This window comes from Oryx dammah, unplaced genomic scaffold, assembly GCF_014754425.2.
Source record: "Oryx dammah isolate SB20612 unplaced genomic scaffold, SCBI_Odam_1.1 HiC_scaffold_8, whole genome shotgun sequence".
NCBI classification, from domain to species: domain Eukaryota; kingdom Metazoa; phylum Chordata; class Mammalia; order Artiodactyla; family Bovidae; genus Oryx; species Oryx dammah.
Window position 1 is genome coordinate 12,319,366 of NW_024070192.1, and position 18,468 is coordinate 12,337,833.

General features: G+C 60.5%; 1 protein-coding gene across 4 annotated transcripts; it reads left to right on the plus strand.

Moving 5' to 3' along the window:
* The first annotated feature begins 6,781 nt into the window (after positions 1-6,781).
* SLC16A3 (solute carrier family 16 member 3) lies at positions 6,782-18,297 on the plus strand. 4 transcript variants are annotated; one of them, XM_040244891.1, is made up of 6 exons: positions 6,791-6,879; positions 13,280-13,416; positions 14,438-14,685; positions 15,147-15,290; positions 15,580-16,344; positions 17,245-18,297. In XM_040244891.1, the coding sequence occupies exons 3-6, from the start codon at positions 14,463-14,465 to the stop codon at positions 17,496-17,498; spliced, it is 1,386 nt and encodes a 461-aa protein (XP_040100825.1). In that variant the 5' UTR covers positions 6,791-6,879; positions 13,280-13,416; positions 14,438-14,462; the 3' UTR covers positions 17,499-18,297. The 4 variants fall into 4 exon arrangements, with proteins under 4 accessions (XP_040100827.1, XP_040100825.1, XP_040100826.1 ...); XM_040244892.1 differs by lacking the exon at positions 6,791-6,879 and adding an exon at positions 9,654-10,416; XM_040244893.1 differs by lacking the exon at positions 13,280-13,416 and having other exon boundaries at positions 6,782-6,879.
* The last annotated feature ends 171 nt before the right edge of the window (positions 18,298-18,468 follow it).

Consider the following 18,468-nt stretch of genomic DNA (forward strand, 5'->3'; position numbering starts at 1 on the left):
AGTTGGTAAGGATGTAGAAAAATAAGAACTCTTATATATTGCTGGTGGGAATGTAGAATGGAATGGTTAGAAAACAATTTGGCAGCTCCTTAAATAGTTAAACATAGAATTATCATATGATCCAGCAACTCCACTCCTAGGTATATGCCCAAGAGAAACGAAAACATAGGTCCACACAGAAACTTTATCGGAAAGTTCATAGTGGCATTACTCACAACCTCCAAAGGCTGGAAATGACTCAAATGTCCATTGACAGATGAATGGGCAACCAAATGTAGGTTATTATTCACTCAAAAACGGGAATGAAGTTATAAAGACAACAATGTGGATGGACCTTGAAAACACTGTGCCAAATGAAAGAAACCAGACACAAAGGCCACATACCCTGTGATGCTTTTTACGTAATAGATGTGAAATAGGCAAATTCACAGAGACACAATGCAGGTTAGCAGTTCCCAGAAGATGGAGGAGGAAGAAATAAGAAATGATGACTTAATGAGTACTGGATGGGTTTTTTATGGGATTTTATAGGTTGATGACCCCTAGAGTAGGGAATGGCACCCCACTCCAGTATTCTTGCCTGGAAAATTCCATGGGCAGAGGAGCCTGGCAGGCCACAGTCTATGGGGTTGCAAAGAGTTGGACACGACTGAGCGACTAACACACAGATGAGCCACAGAATTAAAAGATGCCTGCTGCTTGGAAGAAAAGCTATGACCAACCTAGACAGTGTATTAAAAAGTAGAGACATTATTTTGCCAACAAAGATCTGTATAGTCAAAACTGGTTTTTCCAGTAGTCATGTACGGATGTGAGAGTTGGGACTATAAAGAAAGCTGAGTGCCAAAGAATTGATGTCTTTGAACTGTGGGGCTGGAGAAGACTCTTAAGAGTATCCTTGGACAGCGAGGAGATCAAACTAGTTGATCCTAAAGGAAATCAACCCTGAATATTCATTGGAAGGACTAATGTTAAAACTGAATGTCCAAATACTTTGGGCCCTGATTTGAAGAGCCAACTCATTGGAAAAGACCCCGATGCTGGGAAAGATTGAGGGCAGGAGAAGAGGGTAACAGAGGATGAGATGGTTGTATGGCGTCCTCGACTCAGTGGACATGAGTTTGAGCAAACTCCGGGAGACAGTGAAGGACAGGGAAGCCTGGCGTGCTGCAGTCCCTGGGGTCACAAAGAGTCAGATACGACTTAGCAACGGAACAACGACAATAACATCTCTCACCTATGGTATAGAGGGGACCTCAACACCAGGCTCCTTGTCTTCTCTTGTTGAGATCTACCCTGGAGCTGAGTCTCCACATGTATATATATATATAGAGAGAGATGTGGGCAGAGGGAGGCAGGGCATTTTGACACCAGTGTTTTGACAGAGTCCTGCAGAAGGGAAGGCATGGCTAAGTACCCGACGCTTTGAGACAGCTCAGATCTGCCTCCTGTGGCCAGGATCCTCCTGCACTCACCTGGGCCCTGAGCTCTGGCCCCAGTCCCACCTGGGGAGGAGCCACATTCCAGGTAACAGATCCACAGCAGGCTCACTGCTCTCCCCTGGGAAGAGGGCACAGACAGCACACGCAGAGGTACAGAGGCCTGGAGGAGAGCCTGGACAGAAGAGTCCCGGGAGCCTCTCAGTCTGGCAGGCTCGGGGCGGGCGCTGCTCTGCCACATCCCTGGTCTCTACCTCTCACAGACATGCCATCCATACCTGGCCAGGCCAGTGGCCTTGTGCCCACTCCCCATGCCCTGCCTCTGCCTGCGCTGCTTCCTCTCTTCCACATCCGGGCTCAGGTCTGCACTTGAGTCCTTCCTCCCCCAGGGCCAAGCCCGTTTCCTCATCTATGATGGGGGAAGGGGAGAGGAGAGCTCCTGAAAATATCACAGGGTACCACAGGGTGTGACAGTGGCCTCAAGGCTGAGACTACTGTCCTCAGAGCCCATGGCCTTAAGAATTCCCCGTTTGCCCCCTGTGTGTGCCCCAACCTCGATGCCCTCACTGGCTGCCCAAGGCAGAGCTCAGTTGAGACGGGGGTGGGAATCAGGGGTACAGGGTGATGGATAGCTTTGGGAAGAATGGAGGGAGATGCCAGGCTGCGACAGGCCTCGACCTGAAAGCCAGCAGATAGATGTTGGTGCGTGAGGGGGCGGGGCAGGCTTGTCCCCATGGGAGCCCCAGCCTGGACCCAACCAATCCCGCTGCACGACAAGGCAGGAGGGGGATGTCCCTGACAGGTGAACTGGGTGAGCTCTCAAGCCCTGCCAAGAGTGGTCACTTTACAGGCAGGACATGGAGGCCAGAGCGTGTCAGGGTTGACCTGGACCACCTGCATGGCTCCCTCTCTGCTGGGCCCCTTCACCCCACGAGAAGAGTCTTGGGCACCACCTGCCCAGTGGCCCCACTGACCTTGGGTTCTGAATGCTCTGGGAGCAGCATCTACCCCATCTCAGTCCTTTCTCTTAATGGCATGGGCACTGTGGCCACCGAGGAGAGGGGCCATTGGCCTGCCCAAGCCTGCTACCCCTGCCTGGACCCAGCCCCCCACAATGCACTGCTGTTCCTCACCTCTCAGGTGATACCCTCCCTTCAGGGCTGTTGAAGGGTCAGGAGGAGTAGGCAACTGGGGCAGCCCCTCTTGGGACTGAGCTTGGCCCAAGGAACAACAACCAGCCAGGTCTACAGGAGAAAGTCAATGGCTATCAGGGGGATCACCCACCAGGACCCAAGGCAGAGCCCACCTGACCCCCAGTCACAACCCCCAACTCAAATTCCTGCTACGGACACCCAAATTTCCCCATAGAACCCCACTTCAGAAATTCCCACCCCATTTGTTGTGGTTCCGTTGCTAAGTCATGTCCAACTCTTTGCGACCCCATGGACTGCAGCATGCCAGGCTCCCCTGTCCTTCACTATTTCCCAGAGTTTGCCCAAGTTCATGTCCATTGAGTTGGTGATACTATCCAACCATCTCATCCTCTGTTGCCCTCTTCTCCTTTTGCCTTCTGTCTTTTCCAGCATCAGGGTCTTTTCCAGTAAGTTGGCTATTCCCACCCCCACAGACACCTCCAAACCCTACCCATACCCTCACCCCCATGCCCAGCACTGGGTGGGGAGGGCAGATGAATCAGGCTGGACTGGGCAGGGATCTGGCCTCTGTAGCCTGTTTCTATCTCTGCCCACAGCCTGGGTCAGCCAAGTGGTCAACAGGTTAGTTTTTCAGGGCTCTTGTTCTGAGAAAAAGCCGAGGGGCAAGCAAGGAGGAAGGGGAATGGCCGGCCTCAAGGAGGGGCCCATGCACCGCTGGCCTCGAGTCTTCTGGAAAGGTGGGCTCCCCACCCTGCATCGTGGAAGGTGTGGCCCAGGGGCGCTCTGAGTGAGGACGGGCTGTGACAGTCCTGTCTCCAGGTCCCTAAGGACGGTGCGGTACAGGAGTTAGAGCCCACAACAGGGAGCCCTGGCTCAGCCATCAAGCCTGTCCCATGACTTGGCTTTCTTCAACTGAGCCAGCCTACACTGGCCCTGATCCTGACCACAGGGTGGTGGCAGCCAGTGCTGGGTGGCACAGGCAGGCCTGGGGCAGGACGAATGGACTGGGTGGGGCCTGGAGTCGGGTGGGGAGCATCCAGGGCTCAAGGGTGGGCCATCTGTATGGCCCCATCAGGCCCAGGAAGGCTTCCCCTCGCCTACAGTCAGGCTCTGTGTAGGAGCAGGGGGCCTGTCCCACACCCTCCCTGGGGGTGCTGCTGCTAAGACCCTCAGAAGTCTCTCCAGGTTTCAAAGATCATTTTCAGAGATAATGGCACAGTGGAGCCTGGTTCCCACCCACTCAGACTCCGGGATGAGGATGGGCCTGGTGGACTTATTCTCGCCTCGGGGATGGTGGAGCACAGCCCACCCCGCAGGAGCTGCAGCAGCTGGGGAGGGGGTGCAGGCAGCCCTGGATGCTCCTCGGTGCATGTTCCAGGGCCTGATGGGACCTGCAGCTGTGATTTGGAACAACTGGAAGAATCAGAATCCAGGAGACGGGGCAGGTGGGGGCACTGGCAGGGGCGTGGTGGGCCGCGGGGGAGGGCACAGGTTGGGTCATGAGGGAGAGTGTCCCCCCACCTCACCGGAAGCGGCTGCACCTCCCCAGGTCACCTACCCACTTCGCTTTCCACCCACTCCTTTCTCAGAAAGGGGCAGCCTGGTGTGGGGGCTAGCCCAGGGTGACTGTGCGGGGCCAGGTGCTGGAGGAGGCCTGGGGCGGGTTGCCACTGGCCTTTTCTGCTCCTCCACTGCACTGCAGAATGGCACCCACTCCTTCCCTCCTGCGCTTAAGGCTCCTGGTCCCGGAAAGAAGACTGAAGCATGCAGGGGGAGGTTGGGGCTTGGAAGGCCGAGGGTCTCAGGTGGTGGAGGTTCCTGGCCCTCCGTTCCAGGGCCCCGGTCCAAGGGAGGGCCTGGGAGGAGTCTGCTCTGCCCTTCCACTGACTGGCAGCAGGTTGGTTTCCCACGCAGAGCCACACACAGCAGCCATCACTGCTACCCGGCTTTGGTCTTCCTTCACATTCCCTGTCAAAGCTAGGGGGACTTCCAACCTCTGGGCGAGACAATCCCTCTACTTCTAGCGGGTAGGGGGCGGGGGCTGGTAAGCAGGTGCTTGATCAGCCTGCCCCCTCTCGCCCCTCTGGTCTTCCATGTCTGAGGGGCCCTGGGTCTGGGAAACTGTTCTCTCCCTCCTTGGGGCTCCTGCAGGACCACAGTGTCCCTGAATAACCATCCCCAGCCCTCCCAGATGGACCCTTGGGGTCTCTCTCCTTCTGCAGGAGCAAGGGTGGACCCCAGGAACTCTCTCAGAGCACTGGGTGGGGGATCTCCCTGGTCTCAGATTTCAGAGAAGACCCAGCCCTAGTCTAAGGGGCGCTGGGAGCAGTCAGGAGGACCCCAGCCACCCCACATCTGTCTCCCTTCATTGGCCACTCTGAGCTCTTCCATTTGGGGGCAGGAGTCGGGGGTTGGGGGCTGTAGGCCTGGGGCTCTGGTCCCTGTGGTGGTGGTGGGGCATCAGCTCCCAAGTCTTATGAAGATGGGGTAAGGCATACAGGTGATGGCAGGAGGGGCCCACGCAGGGCAGGGTGTGGGTCTAAATGATCTGAGGCAGAGCAGGGAGGTGCCCCACCCCAAAGGTTGGCGTCTCAGTACGGGGGTGGGATTCTCTTCTGTAGCTCTGCCCTGCACCCCACAGATGCCCTCCCAGGTTGGTGTACCTTCTACCTCCAGCTGTGAGGAAGCCAGGGATCGTTGTTGGTTGGCGCAGGCAAGTGGGGGTATCACCTGAGACCCTATGGGGACCCCCTTCCTTCCCAAGGGCCCCTACAGACACCCAGGGTCCAGGCCAACTCAGTGGGGCTTCTCCTGGGAGGGCTAGCAGAGCTGCTGCTGGAGGGCTTGGGCTGGGCTCCCTGCTGTCTTGTATACGCATGCCTATGTGGCAACCTCTCTAGCATGTGGGGGTGAGGGTGGTTGGGCCCCAGGCCAGGGTGGCAGCAACACCTGGCCCAGCCTCTGTGATTGCCAGGGCTCTTTGGACAGGGGATGGTGGTGGGGTGGTCTCCCAGCATTTGGAAAAAAAAAAAAAAAAAAGATCAGAAGTCCTCAGTGGACTTGGTGTCTCCGGAGGAGTGGTTGGATGGTGAACTCTGGGCTAGAAGGCCCACACCACCCTCTGCCCACCCTTCTTTACTGTGCCAAGGGGGGTTAGCCACCCCACTGGCCTCTGGAGGGGGTAATCCTCCAGAGGAAGCATCCAGGGATGCTCACTCTGTCACCCTGTCCAGGATGAACAGGAATCTTTGAGATAAACCCCAGAGACACCATTGCTTGGCCTCCTGAAGTCCCTGAACACTTGGGTGTCTCAGTGGAAAGTGTCCTGTGACTTGAGACCAGTCACCAAGCAGTGTCCTGGGCCCAGGCCACTCTGGTTCCTCTTTAAACCTTAGTTCTTTCCATGTTGCAGATGAGAAAAAGCAGGTTTGAAGCACCTTGCCTAGGACCGGCTGCGATTAAATCTCCCCTTAAGTGAGGGTCTGCGGAGTATGGCAAGGGGGACCACGCCTTGGGGCCCCACCATCCCCCAGCACAGCCAGCTTCTGGGAGCTCGAGAGGAGGAGCAGCGGTTGTATTTGACTCCACAGGGGAAACGGAAGTCAGAGAGGATGACATCTTTGACCAAGATCACTCAGGCGGGGTTGGGGGACGGGCGATGTTCGTCTTCTCCCTCCTCCCCAGCCCAGGAAAAGGGGCGCCGCCCGCCTTGGAGAAAGCAGAGGTTTCGATGGGGGCGCAGATCCCAGGGGGCTTGGCTAGGGTGGGCTGCAAAGTCTCAGAGCTGAGTTGAGAGGTGAGAGTCCCACGGGTTCCGCGTGCTCTTGGTGGCGTGGGGTGTGGCTGGGTGCGCACGCTCACTTGTCAGCGCGGCCCCGGGCTCGGGGGGCGACAGGGGTCGGTGCCTCGGAGAACGCGGGACCCAGTGCGCTCGGTACTAGCCCGGGCAGAGAGAGGCGAGATCGCACAGAGTGGGAGACGAAGGGACGGGAGGGGGCTGCGGGCCAGGGCTCTCAGCTCAGCGCCAGGGGTTGGCGAGGTTGGGGGGCCGGTCTGAGGGCGCGCAGCAGCGGAACTGATCCGGCGAGAAGGCTCGGCCCGCGCTGCTGTCTGCGCCGTCGGGGAGCACTGGGTAGCCCCTCCCGCGGGGTCCCGGCGGGGCGGCGCCAGGCAGCGGTGACGTGCACTGGGGAAGTGCCGCGCGAGCGGCCGGAGCATTGAGTCGCCCCCGGCGCGGCGCCTGGCAGCGAGGCGGGCAGAGGCGCGCGGCGACCGAGCGGCAGCAGGTAGGCATGTCCCGATGCTCCGCGACTCCGGGACCGGGACTCTCCCAGCCGCCCCGGTGCTGAGTCTGCGTCCGGACTGGGGGCGACCTGGGGGTCCGCGCTTTTTGCCTTTCACCCTTCTGGTTCGGGGACACGCCGGGCACATACGAGCTCCCCACCTCTGGCGGGCCTCACTGAGGAGCCCAGGGAGCCAGCCGCACCCCTTTGAGCCCTCGGACCTGGGTTGCACGACCTCGGCTTCTCGGGCTCCTCTGGGCGCCCCTCCGTCGAGCGACCCTCGGGGGCTGGGCACCGCCAGGAGGCGGCTCTGTGGGGCGGACGAGCGGGTTCTGGGTATAAATAGCTCAGTTCGCTGCGTATGGCCTGGGCGCGCCGGCTATATTTGGTGAAGCTAACGCCTGGCCCGGGCCCCCTTCCCGGGGGGGAAACGGGGAGCACGTATTCTCCCGGCCGGGGGGTGGGGTGCGGTGGTAGTACCCGAGGGCTCACCTCCTTCCTGTTCTCACCGCCGCCCTAAACACTCACCAACCCACACCTGCCCTCAGGCAATGGGTTCTGATCGAGACCTGGGTAGAGAAATAGGGAACCCGCTCCGGGATCAGACTGGACTCCCCGAGCTCACTTCACTCCCCTCCCAGGTCCCGAGCTCTGGGAAAACCAGGTGGGGCCTCGGGGCCTTGGTTTATTTATCTGCAAAGTGGGTTGACAGCTCATCCACCTGGATGCTGGCTCAAGCCAGTAGCCGGCAGGCCTGTGAATGGGAGGGAAGCAGTGGGGGTAATGGCCTCCCGGCGCGGCAGGGAGTGCTGCCTGGATTCTGGGTGAGGGCAGGCACAGCCCCTGGGGCCAAAGTGCTTCTCTGTCCCAGAGGCACTAGGCTGTACATCCAGAGGTGTTTGGGACGACAGGATCACTCTGTGTTATGACCATGGCCAGGCTGAGTGGTCCACGGGACAGAGGATGGCAGCCGGACCTATGGCCTTTATGCAAGCCAGGTCAGAGGAGGAGTAGGTGCGGTGAGGGTTAGAGGGTTCTGGGGTCCAGCATCTCATTCTGAAGGCTCAGGAAGTCTTCGGCTGTCAGATGGGTGCTGGGAGGGACGGGCTTATGGAGGAGTGTGTCCTGGAGGATGGACTCAGCCCCTTGACTGATGGACAGAGGCTTGGGCTCAGCTTAAGGAGCTGCTCCCATGGTGTGAGGTCTGCCCCCAAGGGGTTCTGAGGATGGCGGTGGCAGTGCCCAGACAGGTGTGGCACCTTCCTGCCCAGTCTGTGGTATAATCAGTGCTTAGGTTGGACATTGGGAGGCCCGATCCCAAGGCAGGCTCTGTAATGACCCCATGTGACCTTGGGCAGGGCCTGATACCCAGAAGGTAACTCAGCTCTCACTCACTACAGCTGGACACCTCTGCTTGAAGGGCAGCAAGGAGAGGCAGGCGTTCATGCTCCTCAGGAAACTGACCAGGGGGAGCGTGTGGAGCAGGGTCTGTGGGGTCCCACTCACTGGCTGGTGGTGTCTGCAGGACAAGGCTGGCTTGCTCCAGGGCAGGACTCGAAGGGGCCTAGCAGGTGTGGAGGGGGGCAGTGCCGCCCCTTCGAGGTGAGGAGCCCAGTAGAGCGACCCCAGGGCCCCCCCGCGGCCCTTCTGCGAGGAAGCCAGTGGAGAAGACAGCCAGGCAGAACCATCAGTCCATTGGACGCGCCTCCGGATCAGGCGGGATCAGGCGGGATCAGGCCTCCGGCGCTTAGGGCACTGGGCCCGGACGCAGGGGCGGGGCGGGGCGGGAGCGGACAGGGCCTGGGGCTCCTGCCGGCGTCGTCTCGGCGAGCGCAGACCTCCCGGCTTCAGTCTCCATCTGTGCGATGGGCCGTGCGAGGAAGCCGGTCACGGAGACCCAGGGTTCTCAGTCAATGTTTCGAGCGCCGGGCCGCGCCCACTTGGCCCAGCTCCAACGCGGGAACAGTGAAGAGTGCCCCGCCCGGGGGGAACCACGGGGTCCCCTTTGGCGCGCTGGGATGCCCAGTGCGGCTCAGGGGTTCCTTGACCCTGGTGGCCTTACGTGTTAGACCTGCGCTCTGGCCAATACGGTAGCGGACAGGGAGGGCGTCTACTCCAGGCAATACGGCAGCGGCTCCTCCCTTGGCGCGGTCACGTCCCCCACGTCCCGCGCGCTGCCTGGCAGCGGGGCTGGGGCGGGGCGGCCCGGAGCATCCTCTCTTCCCACCCGCACCTGACCCCAGCGACCCCCAGGGTCGGCCGGATTCCCACCTGCCCAGCCGGAAGCTGAAATAGGAAGGATCATCCATCCTGCTCCCTGGGGTGGGGGTGGGGGACGGCCGGGGCTCCACTTCGCCCTCCCTAACCGTTCTGATCTCAGCCAACCCCCCCACCTTCTACTTGCTCCAAAGCCCCCAGGTGGTGGTGGTGGGAGCTAGGAACCCAGTTTTGGTGGAAGGGTCCCTTCCTGGCTGGTGGGGCTTGCTGACACAGAGATCACCTTCTGGGCCTTGGTCTTAGGTGACACTTTAGGGCTGGGGTGGGGGTGTGCTGCAGGAAGTTGAGTGGGACAAGGTGGCCACGTGGATGGGCCGCCCAGGCAGGGCCAGGCTGGGCAGGGTTGGGTCCAGGCCTGAGCGGGGTTAGCTTGGGCCTGCTCAGCTACCTTCAGGACCCTCCCCATTGCCCTCTGAGCTTCCTAGAGGAGGAGGCCCCCCAACAAGGTAAACAAAAAAACATCCCCAGGGCCACTCTCGAATGGCCTTCTTGTCATAACTGGGTGATGGAGGTGGAGAATGACTCAGAGCTAGGGGCTGGCCTGGGCGGCAGTGTCCAGTCTGGTGAATGAGACCATTGTTTCCACCCCACTGGCCCCTACAAGACATGAGCCCACAGGAGAGCTTGTGGGAGCGCTGGGCATGTGCGTGGTCAGAGAAGGTGGGGTGGAGGGCCCAGGCCAGGCTCAGAAGGCCTGGATCAGACTTTCACCCACTGCCCAGCTCCCACCTCCCCAGAAAAAGCCCCAGGCACCTTCCTCCAGTCACAGCTCCAAACACCAACAAGGGAAACACTGAGACGCATCCTGTCCCCACTCTTGGAAAGGAGACAGGCACTCTGATCAGAGTGTCCTGAATCCTCTGGTTACCTGTGCACAACAGGGACTGCAGGCAAAAGAAGGGGAGCCCCTCCCTCCTCCTGAGGGTACAGCCACCCCCATGGGCTTCAGGGGCCTTGAGGCCTGAGGAGCCAGGAGCTAGCCTCACTGGGCTGTTTCCCTGTTGCTCAGGCATGCCTTCCAAGCCTCCTGGTGTGGGAAGAGTCAGGAAGGAATGTAATTGCCCCTTTCTTGCCCCGCCCACCTGGAGCTGGTCTCCAAGGACTAGAGGTCCAGTTAGGTAACTGGCCAGGCTGGAAAGTGCACCGATGAAGCACGTGGGACAGGCCACAGGCTCTGGGGCTGGAGGCCCCCTACACTGAATGCCCCTTTCCTGGTTCATGGCCTGCCCTGGAGGCTGACAGGCCACAGACCCAGGGCCCCAGGTGGGTGAGGGAATTGCCAGTATAGAGGCCTAAGGGGCAGCAAGCCTGTGGCTGGAATGGAGTGGCAGAAGGGGCCCAGGAGGTGGTGAGGCCACCAGGACATGGTCAGGGCTGGCTCTGAGGTGGGAGCGTGGGGTCAGGTTGGGAACGCGCTGGTATGAGGTTTGCACTAGCTCTTTGGGTGGAGATGTAGGGGTGGGGGTGAGGCTGGGCACCCTCGCCACCAAGGACATTCAAAACTGGTGAATGTAGTCAGAGAAGGGGGCCGTGGGAAGAGGGGTGATGCAGAAGTTTGGAGCCTCACCCCAGCTAGGACCTTCACCCCGAGAGCCAGTGGGTCCCTGAGGCAGCAGCTGGCAGGGGCCCCTGATGTAGGAGGGCACGAGGGATGGGTCATTCAGAGGGATCTCTGTACACGTGCCTCTTTGGGCCAGGACCTGGGGGCAGCCCCTGGAGCCTCACCTGACCCAGAAGTGGGCACACATACCCACCTGGGAGATCAGCTTTCCGAGGCCTGGAGGGCGGGTTATTTCTGGGCTGGGAACATGGTTTGCGTGCTTCCCTGTGAGAGTAAATGTCACTGAAAGGACAGCCAGCCGGCACGCGCCAACAGGTGTGCTGCCGCCACCTCCCTCTGTGCTGTGCTGAGGGTCCCCGACTAGTCCCCGAGGGGGCCGCTCCTCCCACCCTAGGTTTCCCTTGGAGTGTCAGCCAGCCTGTGCCCCAGCCTGCCTCCTTCACAGGATAGGCTGGGCTGATCAGGCCATTTTGCTCTTGGAAATCTTAGCTGCCCCCACCTCCCGCCATAAATACACAGAGCACTTCTGGGAGAAATCCCTTTGCCCCCAACCTAGAGACCCCTGCTCTCCATCATCTTCCCCTGCTTGCACACCCTCCCCCACTGCAAATTGAAGTTCACTAGAAATCTCCCTTCGAGAACCATCTGGTGTAGGGAACAGGGTGGGGGTCATCTCAGTGTGGCTGCAATCTGGGCTGGGGGCTTAGCTGGGAGAAAGCAGTGTCTCTGGGGTGTTCAGGGGATGGTGGGAGAGATGACCATACAGGACCTTGATCCAGGCGTGCAAGATGGCCCCCTCCTTGTGTGAGCCTTGGCCTGGAACACGCTGTACCCTCCTGCCTCTGGGCCTTGGCACCTGTCCCTCTGTCTCCTCACCCTCCCCAATGCTCTTTCTCCTCAAGATCCGGGAGGACCCAGCCCTGGTGGGCAGAGAATAGGGCTTCAAAGGTTGTGGTGCCCATGATTCCCCTGGTGCCCCAGGTCTGGCTGATGGAACCAGGGAGATCTTAGAGGGAGGCCCTGTCTTATAACCGTGGGTTTATAAGTGTCTGGCTATTCCTAATTGCTCACCCCAGACACACTCTCCTCTTTGGCCTCCACATGATCCATTTGATTTACTTTACAAAGCTCGTAACCCCAAACAAACCAGGATACTGAGGACAACCAATCCCTCAGTGTCCCCGTGACCACAGTCACGACCACTGTCCAGAGTCCTCGGTCAGGGATTCCTATGTTTTCTGCCTTAGTGTCATTGCATCGCAGAGCATTCACATTCCTAAGAATATACTTCGTTGTTTTTTGTTTGTTTTAATATCACTCAGCTGCACATACCTTAGAGACCCTTTAAACTTAATGCTCACAAGGGGAAGGGCAGAGGTTCAGTGCCCCCACGGCACCCAGTGAGTTTGGGATGACATCTGTCCACTTGTCCCATACCAGGCTCAGGCATGTGGCCATGTGATCCAAGGCAGGGCTCTGGAGAACCTGGGATGGGCCACTCTGAAGCTGTGCTCAGACTGTCCGGGCGCAGAGGCCCTTGTCTTTCCTCCAGTCCTGTCCCGGGTTCTATGTGGCCAGATGCGGAGGTGGCCACTCAGGGGGCTGCACCGGGTCACGGGGCTGTGCCTGCATTTGCGGGAGGATGAGGGCCCCCTTTACTGGGGTGCCCCCGTGTACCTTTTGGCTGTGTCCCCAGATGGCTGCATGCCTCTTGGCCTCAGACACACCCTCCATCCTGCTCACTGAAGTCCAGGTGTCTTCCGAGCACCGGGGTCTGAGTGCAGGGAGAGGTGAGGGCTTCTCTTGGGTTTCCCAGTGGCGCCTGTGGCACTGGCCCAGCTGAGAACCAGCGCAGGCTCTGAAGGTGGACCTCTGGCCCAGTCGGGGTGACGGCAGGGCTGCTGTTCTGCTCCAGTGGGCTGTATCTGCCTTGTCATCACCCTGATAGCCAGCTGGCTCCTGGGGTCCAACCATCAAAGGGTGGTGCTCAGACAGCAGCTCCTGCTTGCAATCATCTACAAAGCCCCTAACCCCACCCCCGCTCAGACACCCTCTGAATCAAAGCCCAGGATCCCCCCACTCCACTGCTGGATCACAACCTGGATACCCCTTCCCCATACTGAATCAGAGTCCGGATCCCTCCAGACTACTGAATCAGGGGCCCCGGAGGGCACAGCCCCTGTGGCCAGGGTGCTGGGGGGCAGGCTGGAGGTTGGGGGGGTGGGTCTTATCCCCCACATTCCTTTGCTCTGCACATTGAAGCCGTGCTCAGACAGGCTGGGCACAGAGGCCCTTGTCCTCACTCCAGAGTCCTGTCCCAGGTTCTGTGGAGCCTCCGATGCAGGACTGGCCACCTGGAGGGCTGTGCCAGGTCAACAAGGATCCGAGGAAAAGGGGCAAGGGGTGGAGCCAGGACAGATTACGAAACCCAGGCGGGCGGGCTGATGGGAGGGCAGCGGTGCTGCTGTGCAGCTGCCCTGGTCAGGAGGTCCCTGGGCATCACGCAGGTGGAGTGTTTACACCACGGAATCGGCAGATACTACCTATCAGGGCTTCCTCCACCAGGGAGCTGGCTTATAGCTCACCGCGGGTGGGGAGACACGGAGCTTCAGTGGACAGCGAGTGGCTGGAACCAGCAAGCCCTCCCTTGCCCACGCCTGCAGCAAAGAGGCCTACTCTGTCCTTGGAACAGCTTCTGTAAGGTGAGGCTGATTTCTGGGATTTGGGGATTTATGGAGCGAGGATCAGGGACGGGTCGGGGATGAAAATGGGCGGGGAGGGGAGGATCTCCAGGTGGAAATCAAGTTCCTGGGCCTCAAATGAGTTAAGTTCCTGGGGTTTAAAAGAGGGAAGTTGAGCCCAGGCTTCCGCGGGTTTGGGGCTGACAGTGGGTGTGGCCAGCTTCCACTGGGCAGCCTGGGGGCTGCAATGGTTTGCTTTGGTGGGCTGGATGGAAGCTGTTCTTCCCACCGTTCCCTCACCAGAAGAGTTAAATTCAGCGGCCAGACAGAGGTAGGTGGGTGGTAACAGGACGGGACAAGTCGGGGCCAGCACAGTGACCCCCAGCCTCCCCGTCTGCTCCCCCCTCAGTCCCTGCACAGCACTGCCTTGCGTGTGCCTCCTCAGACTCTCACTTCTGGTGCAGTGTGATCAGAGTGGGAAGGACAGGGAAGCCCTGTCCTCCTGGGAGTGGGAGAGCAAGGCTGGCCACATCTAGACTGAGGTCTCGAGGCATAGCACTGCAGACCAAGCCCCAGGCCCCCACCAGGCCTGGCTTCACTGCCCGAGGCGCTGGCGGCTAGAACCACGCGGCTTCCCGACACAAGGTCAGGCAGGAGGCCAGAGCACGGCTGATTTCCCCACTGGGGTCTGCCCTCCTCAAGAGGTAACCTGAGACCTGGCTGAGCCCAAAAAAGCCACTGCCCTTTAGAGCTAGTTGTGTGGGAGCAGGCCAGGCCTGCGCAGGGGAGGGAGGAGGAGCCGCAGCTCTGGTCACCCCACACCCTGCTGCCCTGCACCCAGTGCACGTGAGGGGCAGAGGCAGGGTTCTCAGGTAACATCAGGTGGCTGGCCCGGCCCAGAGCTGAGCTCCTACTGGGGGCTAGGGCCTGAAGGGAGGGGCGGCCTGTCGGGTGCCCGCCCTCAGCTACACCTGTGTCCCCATGCTGCTGGGCTGCAGCTGGGTGACTGACAACTGAGTCAGCCTGGCTTCCTCTTTCTCAGGGACGCGGAATCAGCCCTCCTGGCCATGGGAGGGGCAGTGATCGACGACGGCCCGACCGGCATCAAGGCCCCGGATGGGGGCTGGGGGTGGGCCATCCTTTGGGGCTGTTTCGTTATCACGGGCTTCTCCTACGCCTTCCCCAAGGCGGTCAGTGTCTTCTTCAAGGAACTCATGCGGGAGTTTGGGATAGGCTACAGTGACACGGCCTGGATCTCCTCCATCCTGCTGGCCATGCTCTACGGGACAGGTGAGCAGGGGCTGTTATGCCAGGTGACCACCTCTGCAAGTTCACCAGGTTCACTTCTGGGCAAAAAGCCCTGAGGGCTGGGGGCTGGGGGCTGGGTGGTGCATCCAAGTGTCCGCAGCCCTGGTCCCCAGAGGCAGCTGGTGGGAAGCCCTTGAGGGTGCCATGGTCTCCAGAGGGCAGGTTGGCATAGCCAAAGCTGTCTGAGACCCTGTCCAGAGGGCCGTATCCGCACAGCTGTGCTGGATCCCAGAGCCGTCCTCGCTGCCTGCCCAGACCAGTCAGGAGAGATGCCCCCAGTGGGGACCGTTCCTTGTGAGCCATGCTTTACTTAGGAACTGACACGCGACTGTGGTGCCCCTGTGTCTCCTGCGCCGGGCTGAAGGGGCCTCGGGGAGGGGCAGGTCTCCCTGGGCATGGACAGCCTTGGGCCCACACCGTAGCTGCTATCCCTCACCCTCCAGGCCCACTCTGCAGCGTGTGTGTGAATCGCTTTGGCTGCCGGCCAGTCATGCTTGCGGGCGGCCTCTTGGCGTCCCTGGGCATGGTGTCTGCGTCCTTCTGTGGAAGCATCATCCAGCTCTACCTCACCACAGGGGTCCTTACTGGTGAGTGAGGCCCCGCCAGGAGTGGAGTGGCCGGGTGGCAGTGGTTCCTGTTGACAGAAGAGATAGGGCCTCCTGGGGGAGGCCAGCTGTGGGGTGTCCCTGCCAGGCGCCCATCTGTCCCTTGTTCCCCGTCTTTCCCGGACACGTGGGCTGGTGTCGGGGGCTCTGAACACACACCGAGTCCCCTCACTTGGATGCCTCAGGTCCACACATGAATCATTCAGGCGGGTGCCCGTGCCTGGGAGAACCTGGGCTGGGACACCTGACTCACCTGCCTGCTCCCCTCCAGGCTTGGGTTTGGCGCTCAACTTCCAGCCCTCACTCATCATGCTCAACCGCTACTTCAACAAGCGGCGCCCCATGGCCAACGGGCTGGCGGCAGCAGGCAGCCCGGTGTTCCTGTGCGCCCTGTCCCCGCTGGGGCAGGTGCTGCAGGACCACTATGGCTGGCGGGGCGGCTTCCTCATCCTGGGTGGCCTGCTGCTCAATTGCTGCGTGTGTGCCGCACTCATGCGGCCCCTGGAGGCGCCCCGGCAGAGTTCGGGTTCGGGGCCTGCACCCCAGCGGCCACCCCGGCGGCTGTTGGACCTGAGCGTCTTCAGGGACCGTGGCTTCGTCATCTATGCCCTGGCCGCCTCCATCATGGTGCTGGGGCTCTTTGTACCACCTGTGTTTGTGGTGAGCTACGCCAAGGACCTGGGCGTGCCCGACACCCAGGCAGCCTTCCTGCTCACCATCCTGGGCTTTGTCGACATTTTCGCTAGGCCCACCGCTGGCTTCATCACAGGGCTCAAGAAGGTGCGGCCCTACTCTGTCTACCTCTTCAGCTTCGCCATGTTCTTCAACGGCTTCGCCGACCTCACAGGGTCCACGGCCAGCAACTACGGTGGGCTGGTGGTCTTCTGCATCTTCTTTGGCATCTCCTACGGCATGGTGGGGGCCCTGCAGTTCGAGGTGCTCATGGCCATTGTGGGCACCCAGAAGTTCTCCAGCGCCATTGGCCTCGTGCTGCTGCTGGAGGCCATAGCTGTGCTCATTGGGCCGCCGTCCGGAGGTGAGTGCTGGTGGGGGGTGCGGGGGGTGGGGGTGGCGGGCGCGAGCGGCCTCCCCTCCCTGGGCCTGGCTAGGCCCTTGGGCAGTTTCCACACCTGCTCTTCCTGGGGAGGGGACTCACCCTGGGGAGCTCTTAGCTGGAAAGGCCTCCACCACCGCTCCCAGCCCTGTCTAGCCAGGTCACCACGTACCTCTGCACATGGGCAGCTGACCTCAGTGGGGGAACACAGCTTCTTGCACATCCCAGGACCCGCCTGGTTTCATTGTGGGAAGAAGCCCATGGGCCTGAGCCGTGACGATGGCTCTAGGGTGGAGTCCTGGTCCTCCTTTTTGGCTGTCCCCACACCCCGGGGACACTCAGAGCTGAGGCCAGGGTTGGCTTTTGTTACCCTGGACTTTTGCTTTATTTTTTGATAGCTGAGAAGATAGGGGTGGGGATGTGGGAGCAGCGTGGCCAAGGCCCTGCCAAGTCTCTGCACCTGGGTTTGGGTCTCTCCAGCCAACCCTCTAGGCCTTCTACCTCCCACTTGACCTTGGGCCTTTCGCTCTTCCTGCCTGGGGTGGGTGGGGGGCAGGGTTCTGGTGTGAGGAGGTGCCTGAACTGGGGTCCCAGGGTCCTTCTGGGGTCCAGGTGGTTCCTGTGAGGGCCACCGCGACAACAGGCAGCAGGTTCAGACCCTTCAAGTGGCCTTGAATGAGGTCCCTACTCAAGGCTCTGCTCTAGACCCTTGTCAGATCCGCTCTGCTTTAGCCTCTGGGTCTCTGCTGCCTTGGGGCAGGGTTGGGGGGTGGTAGGCAGTGAGGGTGGCTGCCTTAAGGGTCCCAGGCTATCCTGGTGACTGTGGGTGGGGTTTTGGTGGAAGCTTCAGCCCTGGGCTGACCCTGTCTCCCTGCACTGCAGGCAAGCTCCTGGACGCGACGCACGTCTACCAGTACGTGTTTATCCTGGCGGGGGCTGAGGTGCTGGCCTCCTCCCTCGTGCTGGTGCTGGGTAACTTCTTCTGCATTAGGAAGAGGCCTGAGACGGCCATGGAGGAGGAGCGCCACAAGCCCCCGGAGGATGTGAGGGTGGACTCCCGGGAGGTGGAACAGTTCCTGAAGACGGAGCCTGAGAAGAACGGGGAGGTGGTTCACACCCCGGAAACGAGCGTCTGAGCCTGGGGAGGACGGCAGGGGTGCAGGGAACCGGACAGAGACCGTCAACGCTCGTATTTATTTCACAAACAGGACCAGCTTGGGCGGGGCCTTCGGCTCCGCGCCGGCTGCCCGGGCAGTGGATCATCACCCGATCAGTGTTTTTCAGGGGAGGTGGCAGGGTGGGAACGTGTCATTCCGAGGCGGATCTGCGGTGAAGCCAAGCCGCGAGGTTATGAGCCGTCTGCACCAGGGACCCCACCTGCTGACCCCAGGGAGCCCAGTGCCCACCGCTGGGCTCAAGGACCCAGAGACCCAACGCTTTGGAGACAACACGACTTTAATGAGGGGGCGGGGCCGGGGACGGCTACAGAGTGGGCACTGCCACAACAGGCCTCCCCACGTGCCCATGAGCGCCCTGTCCTACCGGGTCTCCCGTGTGCCCCAGCCCACCCCTTTTATGAGCATCTTAGTGGACAAAGCTCCCTCCTTCACCTCTGAAAGGTTTGAGATAAACCTGCTCTTACTTAGGGACAGCGGTCTAACTGTTGACCCCAAATGTCTTTCTCAAAAGACAGCCTGCTTATTTTTACAAAGTGGTTTCGGTCCTCGTCAGCCACGTCAGCCTTCTAAGTACTGCTTGTTCTGGACCCTGTCCTGTTGGACCTCAAACGGCTCAGTGTGTTCACACAGCACCCTGGTGGTCGGCAGGGAAGGGGCCACACTGCGGGGATGTGGACACCTAGGCTGGGATGTACATGTGGTTTCTGTTCACTGGTGTGTGTTTGAAGAAAATGGTCTGCCTGCTTTTGTTTATTCACCCCTTGGTTAGCTGACAGTCATCCCACGTGGTCAGCGCCCAGGGCTGGTGTCTGGTCCCTGTCCTTTTCGAACAGCCCTGCTCAGCCTTGCCCTGGGTACCTCACACCCACCTGCCCTCGTGGCCAGCGGCGGCCTGTGTGGCTGGGAGCCTGGTCAGAGGCCGCTGGGG

Bases quoted from the DNA above. Each gene is read 5' to 3' on its own strand.
- SLC16A3 (XM_040244893.1), top strand. From the start codon at position 14,463: ATGGGAGGGGCAGTGATCGACGACGGCCCGACCGGCATCAAGGCCCCG. The intron at 15,291-15,579 runs GTGAGTGAGGCC...GCTCCCCTCCAG, and splicing joins CACCACAGGGGTCCTTACTG to GCTTGGGTTTGGCGCTCAAC. The intron at 16,345-17,244 runs GTGAGTGCTGGT...CCTGCACTGCAG, and splicing joins CATTGGGCCGCCGTCCGGAG to GCAAGCTCCTGGACGCGACG.